The sequence below is a fragment of the Alligator mississippiensis genome, chromosome 2, assembly GCF_030867095.1.
Source record: "Alligator mississippiensis isolate rAllMis1 chromosome 2, rAllMis1, whole genome shotgun sequence".
NCBI classification, from domain to species: Eukaryota; Metazoa; Chordata; order Crocodylia; family Alligatoridae; genus Alligator; species Alligator mississippiensis.
The window spans coordinates 298,168,308-298,176,311 of record NC_081825.1 but is presented as its reverse complement, the minus strand read 5'-3'; the positions used below and the strand labels follow the sequence as shown (position 1 = coordinate 298,176,311).

At 47.2% G+C, this 8,004-nt stretch overlaps 1 protein-coding gene across 2 annotated transcripts in view; it reads left to right on the top strand.

The window, feature by feature from the left end:
- Window positions 1-1,737: 1,737 nt before the first annotated feature.
- SOS2 (SOS Ras/Rho guanine nucleotide exchange factor 2) overlaps window positions 1,738-8,004 on the top strand; it is a 75,015-nt gene continuing 68,748 nt past the window's right edge. Inside the window, exon 1 of one of the 2 annotated variants that reach the window (XM_059723382.1) lies at window positions 1,738-1,910. In XM_059723382.1, the coding sequence (XP_059579365.1) occupies window positions 1,830-1,910 (81 nt within the window). In that variant the 5' untranslated portion in view covers window positions 1,738-1,829. The remainder of the gene's footprint in view (window positions 1,911-8,004) is intronic. The other variant, XM_059723381.1, reaches the window with a different exon arrangement.

Sequence of the window (8,004 nt, the reverse complement as noted above, 5' to 3'; positions counted from 1 at the left end):
GATACCTTGGCCTTCTTGATTATGGTAACCACTGCTACATTTTTAGGACTTTTTTCCCATTGAATTTAAAATCCACATATTCCTCCTGCAATTCAAGAGGGTTTTCACTGATATAATTGATTTTTGGGCAGTTTATGATTCTGCAGACACTGTATGTGGTAATAGCACTATTTGCTTTAAAGGTAGAATTTTTTTCCTTCCCTGCCTTATCTTGTGCAGGAAAGAGGATTACCCAGCCCCAAGAGTGGTCTCTTTTAGGGTGCTGAGGATCAGATGCACTCCGTTTTCTCCCCAAAGTGGATGGATGAGAGGGGGTTATTTCAGAATGCTCCTTCTCCCCATGCAGAGAGAATCCGTTTGCAAATCTGGCAATAAAGCTTGTCCTTTAAATGTGATAGAAATAACTCTAGATGACAGAAGGGTGGATGGAGGTGAATAAAAAAAATGAATGGCTCTGAGGCTTCAACATCTAAAATACCGACAAAGGTTATATGAATAAAGGTTGCAAGCTTGAGATGCAGGACTTGGTGCGATCGCAGGAAATGTTCAGCTGCTGATTACTGATTTTCAGCATTGCGCTGCAGTGTTTGGCTTACACCAGCGATCCTCAGCCAGGCTGCCGAGGTGCCCTGATCTCCTTTCAAGGGTGTCAGGGCGTGCCACTCAATGTTAGCACTGGTACAGGGGCAAACGTGATTCACAAGGTAAGCCCAGAGATTTCAAATGGGAATCCCAGCGGGTTACGACCATCCTGCCCTGCTGCCAGCTTTCGGAGTTGTTTGCAGCAGAAGAATTACTCTAGTACTTTTTAGACGTCAAAAAAACCTCAGTGAAAGCCAAGAGCTGGCAGTGTTGGAGCGGGGAGGGGAGCTAGAGCCCTCGGGGGCTGCCCCCAGTCACTCTGTGAACCATGGGTTTACACTAGCGTTAGACCGGCTGTGGCAGCTAATTTGAGCTCGTCTGTGTTGCTTGAGAGTCAGGGGCATTTGCACCTCCCAAAGAGAGAGAGAGAGAGAGTGAGTGAGTGTGTGTGTGTGTGTGTGTGTGTGTGTGTGTGTGTGAGAGAGAGAGAGAGACGCGCACACACATCTCTCAGCTCAGGAAAGACTGTGCTATACATACACACGTGTACACATGCACATACATGTATACCCACACGTGCATTTACACACAGCTGCATACACACACAATTAGATATTTTTGCAGTTTCCTAGTTGGTCTAATAAAAGGTATCATTTTGGAACCACGAGTTCTAGCTTTCTGGATTACACACATACATACACACATGTGCATGCACAAGTATACCCACACACATACCCACGTACACATGGACACACATCTATACACACAGATACCCACATGCGTACACATACGTGTATATACACATGCACACACATCTATACACCTACACGTATACACATATATACGCACATGTATACAGATATAGACACCGACACCCACCCACACACATATATATATATACACATACGCACGTACATGCATACACGTTTACCCACACACATCTATACACCTTCACGTATACCCACAGCCCCCCCACACGTAAACACACACGCGAGTCCCGGCCGGGCGTGGGGCGAGAGAGCCCGGCGGCGCTAGGACCCGCAGGCGGAGCCGTGCGCGGCCGGGCGGCGCGCATGCGCGGGCGGGGCGGGGCGGGGCGGGGCGCTGAGGCGGCGGGAGGCGGGTCCGGAGGCGGCTGCTCCGCTCCGCTCCGCTGCGCTCCCCGCGCCGGATGCGAGCGCGGGCCGGGCCGGGCCGGCGGGGCCGCATGAGGAGCGGCGGGGCCGGGGCCGGGGCCGGGCCGGGCCATGCAGCCGCCGCCCTACGAGTTCCTGGGCGAGGACAACGGCGCCAAGTGGCGCGGGCTGCTCGTGCCCGCCCTGCGCAAGGTCGGTGCCGCCCCCCGCCCCCGGCCCCCCCACCCCGGGGGCGCCGCCACGCGCGGGGGGGCGGGACAGCCTGGGCACCGGGACACGCGCGGCGGGGTGTCCCGCGGGTCCTCAGTGTCCCCATCCCCCCACCCCTGGCGTCCCGAGTGTCGTCGTCCCCGTGGGGTCCAGCGTGTCCGTGTCCCCATCCCCCCCGTGGGGTCCTGTGTGTCGCCATCCTCCCCCTCCCGTGGGGTCCAGCCTGTTGTCCTCCCCCTGTGGGGTCCTGAGTGTCCCCATCCCCCCCCGTGGGGTGATGAGTGTCATTCCCCTGATGGGGTCCTGAGTGTCCCCCTCCCCCCCGCCCCCATGGGGTCCTTAGTGTCCCCCTCCCCCCCTGTGGTGTCCTGGGTGTCCCCCTCCCCCCCCCCATGGGGTCCTGAGTGTTGCCATCCACCTCCCCCCCTCCCCCCCCGTGGGGTCCTGAGTGCCCCATCCCCCTCCCCCCTTGGGGTCCTGAGTGTCCCCATCCCCCTCCCCCAGGGTCCTGAGTGTCCCCCTGCCCGTCCCCGTGGGGTCCTGAGTGTCCCCCTGCCCGTCCCCGTGGGGTCCTGAGTGTCCCCATCCCCCAGGGTCCTGAGGGTCCCCCCTGCCCCGTGGGGTCCTGAGTATCCTCCTTCTCCCCCCATGGGGTCCTGAGTGTCCCCATGTTGCCCCCCGGGTCTTGAGTGTCCCCATCCCCCCTCCCTTTGCCTCCAGGAAGGCGATGGGGCTGCTACATTGTCGGGGGGGGGGGGGGGGGGAGAGCCCTTGGCAGGGTGTTACACCATGGGCTCCTATGTGAAATGTGTGGGTTTCTGTTGCAAGCCCTCCTGGCCCACCTGTGCGAGAGGACCTGCTCCCCGAGGGCGGCCGCAGCCCCCGTCTGCAAGTCCCCCTTAGAGGCTGGATCTGTGCAGGGCAGTTGTGACGGGGACGAGCTGCCTCGGAGAGGGCTGGGCCGGCTGCAGCTCTGGACATCCCTTCCAGCCCCGTGTCTCTTCTGCAAAATGCTCCTTTGCCAACCAAAAATGAGTGCTCTTTTGTGGCCTTGAAGGGACCCCGAGAAGGGCCTGGCTCGTACCCCAAACACCTTCCCTAGGCCAGGCTGTTTTGCTGGCTGCCCTCCCAGGTTGCTGCTCACATATCTCGACCTCGACCTCGCTGGCCTACGAAATAAGGAGGCTGTGTTTATTTTGAGGGTGGAAACAGCAGGCGGTGTGTATTGCCTAGGCCGCTGGGGCCAGGTGTGATGGTTGCTCCTTGGCAGTGCTGTCACTTAGATAATAGTGATGCTTGTGTGTGTCTTTTTTTCCAAGACCAGTTTGGGGAGTGGCATCCGTGCTGTAGACGGCATGCATGTGGGAGGCGCCATCCTCAGCACATTTAAAAAGATTGACGTGTATGTGCTTGAGGTCCTTGTTTCTTTTGTATCAGAGGCTGCTGAACGTGCTCAATGTTCTTGTGCCGACCTAAAAAGTTGCTGGTTTCTGGCCGGAGTCCTGGACATTGTGCCTTTCCCCCCCTTCATTTCCCTTTTTTGGTTTCCAGGGCGTGCTTTGCAGCTCTTGCTCTCAGATAGCTTTTAGGGCTTAAACCACGTGACATCTCCCCTCTTCCTTTGCCCTCCGTAGCGTTGTCCCATTGCCAGGCCGTTTTCATCCCATCCCTTCCTCCCAGTAAAAAGACTTAGGCTGTAGCTTTACCATTTGGACGCAAAACGTGATTCATTCCAACTCCAATTTGTGTTAAGTAGGAGTTTTTCTACTTGTCATCTCGAAATAAAAGATAGTTGATGTCATCTCTGGATTAGCACCGTTCCCACTTTGCTTAGGGTAATTTGCTATAGTTTTGGCTTTAGTTTAAGGAATTGGAATTTAAACTGTAGCAGAGAAAATAAATGTTCAATCCCAGTGATTACTTATGAAAGATGCTCCTAGTGCTTGTGGAGAATTTTTTCCCCCCAGGGAAAGTTCCTTGTCTGCAGTACCCACCCTTTAGGATGAAGCAATCCTATTGTAATAATATCTGTTTCTTTCACAAGCATGAAGTGTCAGTGAGTCAAAGTAAAATTGTATGTGTTCCAATTATTGTCATCCCAGACAGGATAATAAAGGGTGTTATCAGATTTTAAATCTTTTTTTTTTTCCTTTTTAAATGCCTTTATCTTGTTTTTAACAAAAAAATTAAAAATAATAGCATGTGTAACTGTGCTGTTACATTTTGCATTTTTGCTTTGGGCAGTGAAAATAGGAGAGCCTGCAGGTCTGCTGTGTTTGGGTTGCAGATATTTATAGGGGAATTTTTTTTTAAAGTCTTTGTGGTCAGAATATGCTCAAAAACCTCTTGATCCCAAGATGCTTTCAAAATAGATGGAAAAAATTATTTTAAAAAATAAAAATTGCGTATTTTAAATGTAAGCATTTCTTTTTAAAAACATGTCTTTTTGAAAATTTTACATTTGACAATTTTAAATCTTTGTTGAAACCTAAACTTGTTTTGTTTAATTTAAAACTTTTCAAGCAATAAGCTTTGGATTTTTTGAAGAAACTAGAGATTAAACTGGAGGAAGGCACTGGCTGAGCAGCTGAAATCAGTTTATTGCCCTGCTGAGCCAGCTTTTGACATCAATAACCTATTCTCCTGGTGCAGAGAATATTTTCTTTTTGAAAACTGAGTGGTTTGTTTTAAGGCCTGATTCATTTGAAGCTGAAAAATGGATTTGAGAATTGAAAAGCAGGAAAACTTATTTTCCTCTGTTTGTCCAAGTAGAAAGCAAACATTAAACTTGAACTTAACAAACAAACATACAATAAAATACCACGCGACCCAGTGAACATCAACAAGGTGGGAGAGGGCGTCTTAATTTTAAAATTTTGGAGGAGCTTGGTGACCAGGAACAAATCTAGTTTAATCCACTATCTAGAGGGAATACTTCCCTTTTTGTTCCCTTTTTTCTTTTTTTTTTTTTAACAAATCAGATTTAAACACAAAGTATGTTTTTGACAATTTTTTCTTCTGTATCCAACATACTTAAAGTAGGTTTATTTAACTAATAAGCAGTTTTAATGTGCTGGTTTTATGCACTTTAAATGAATTCCCATTTCTGTCCAAATGTAGTTTGACACAATAATAAGTTAAAATAATTATCTAGCGTAAAAAAAAAAAAAAAAAACGAGAAATGTCTCCTTTGTCATTTATAGTATACGAAAGTAAAACTTGAGTCGCATAATTAAGAATTCACATATGAGTTTAGCTGTACAACTGCATATGTGTGTGTGTAGGTATAATAAATCTATCTATATCTATCAATCGATAGATGAATATGGCTATATAGATATTATAAATAGCATATATTCATGGCTAGAAAAAGTACTAAGCTATGCCAGTCAGTGAAAATCAGTTTTACTTGAGGACAAGAACTGAAAAATACAAGAGCAAAATCCGATCAAAATAGAGTATATAAGTCATGGTTAAAGTTACTGCTATTTAAATCGGTTCATGCCAAATGCACTCAATCTGGGAAAAAACAACCTCCGTCTGAGAGATCTTAATCAAAGCTCATGGGTTTTCAGCTACACTTCTACTCTTTTAAAAACCTCTTCCTCTCACCTGTTGTTGTTGAGAAAACCTCCAGAAATAGGTAATGTCTGTTGCATAATGGAACTGATTATGCAAACACAGGAGAAAAATAGAAACTATTTTTTTCAGTTATAAGTAACGCTTAAGATGATAAGTAAAGCACCTTGCAGTATGTTCTTTCTTCATTTGCCAGGGTCCCTTAACGTTTGGGTTGTTGTTGTTTTTTAAACATTTCCCCTTCAATCAAGAACTACATTTGACGACAAAAGAAAGATGGTGGCACTTTAAGCACACACACAAGTAGTCGTGTCAGTGATCTTGTGTGGTTCCAAGTCCGTTCCGTGGTCTTGGTGAGGGGCAGCTGTCAAATTAAGAAAGATCACTTCCAAAATGAACATCCCAGAACTATAACCAGATTGCTGCTTGCAGATTCCCGTGCAGGAACATCTTGTGCATCTTGTTCCTGATTATAATAAACCTGTTATTAGGATGAAAGTACTGAGGGGAGACTTTCCAATTGATATCAATGCTTTGGTGCAATACCTGTTACCCTTTTCAATTGGAGTTTGAAAAGGAGCCGATGTGAGCTAGCACTCGTATTTCCATTGTTGTTTGGAGTACCTGACTCAGAGGCCCTCTGAAAAATCACAGCTTTAACGCACGTTGGCTCAGGTCATGCATTCTGCAGAGCTGTAATTGAAACCCTGCATTGATACTAAAGCTCTTCAGTGTTATCAGGAATCTATTTCTAGTCTGATTACACACAGAGTTTCATAACTGGAGTATTTAGCTGTGAAGGAATAACAGGATTATTAGAGGAAATGATGTGCAGGTAGGCAAGCGTATTGAAATGTTTGATAAAAATGGTCTTTGTGCCATTTAAACTTCTGTGATCACCTGTGGAAATGGACTCGTTCATTGACTAGTTATGAAAATATAAACTGCAGTTAGATGCATAAAGGATTTATGCTCTTCTCTTTGCTAATCAGCTCTTTTTAGTCAAGCCTCAAGTTTTTTTCTAGGTACCATTGTTTTGGTCTTTTGCCTTTACCCTTAAGTGTCAACTATTCACTCCCCCATTTCAGCAAGCAGTAAACGTGTTGGCATACTTGCTGTGTAGTACAAATGTGCATTGCATTTTCTAAAACAACCCCCCTATCACTCTGGATTACTCATTAGGTTTCTAGGACATACTTAAATGCTATTCTTAGCAAATGTTGTTTGGTCCCTTTCAGCAGCATAAATGGTAGTTTCAAAGAAGTATTTGAAGATCACATTTGACTGTTACTTTGTGTTATAAAGCACATTGGGGACAGAGAAACAACATATTTTGGAAGCTGTCTGGTTTTAAGAACGCACTGCTAAGGGGCCTGATTGAAAAGGGGAAGCGGGGGGTGCAGATACCGCCTCGTTTGCATCGTTGGCAGCCCTATGCGGCTATCCTGCTCATTGCAGGATCAGGGGCTGTAATTTGACTTATTTTATGTATTTGACAGCAGTATAGTGAATGTTATCCCACTGGGAAGCTCTAAAATGAAAACTCTCTGCACCCTGTAGTTTTCAGTGTTGTGATGTTTTTGAAAAGGTCAAAGTTGACTTGTTTAAAGCTCTGAAACCTTTGACTCTTTGTGGTTTTGCCGCACATGGGTAAATTGGTGTTCTTGCTGTGAATAAACTCCTAGATTCAGTGGCCTCGTCCACACAAGTGTGGACATTTGTTTTCTGAGGGACAAGAAGCAGTGCTACACCTGTGCTGCTGTTACCTGTCCCTGGGGAACACCTGTGCCACGCACCCTCTGGCGTGTGGCAGGTTACCCCAGGTGGGTTGGGGGGTAGGGGAGGCTGACCCCAGCAGCCTTCTCTGGGTCCTGGAGGCCTCGGGGAGCTGCAGCTGCGGCAGTCCTGCCTCTCAGAGCCTGGCTGGCAGCTGGAGTCTGGCTCCAGCTGGGCTGGCTCCAGTTTTGGGTGGTGTGCACTGCCCGTGTGTGCGCCTCCCCCACCACACTTTTTTTTCATGTGGATTTTTTGACCTCAGGATCTACTGGGGTCAACTCCCCCCACTCTGCTACTTTGCAGTGAGGTATGTGCCTGCAGTGCCACATGCTGCAGGGCCGTGCTCATCTGGACACAGCCAGCGTGGTGATATTCAGAAGAAGGAAAGCAATGAGAGTACTTGAAATTGCTCACAAAATGAGCATGTTTAGAAGGAAGGTCTCGGGCTTCAGCTGCTCCATCGTGACATGTTGTGAACCCACAGTCAAAATGTGAAAACTGTGGTTGGAAGTGGAGAGAGGAACACCAAGTACTTGTGTACTTGGTTAGCATCAAAGTCCCCTTAAAATCATTATGTAACACTTCAGTATGTCATCTTCCCCTGGCTGTTGTTGTGCAGAGTTTTCGTCTTTGCTGTTTGAGACATAAACAGCCTTTTTGTATTAGAAAATATTTACTAGTGAAATCCAGTGGGTTGGTCTCTGTTAAGGTTGTTTCTTTT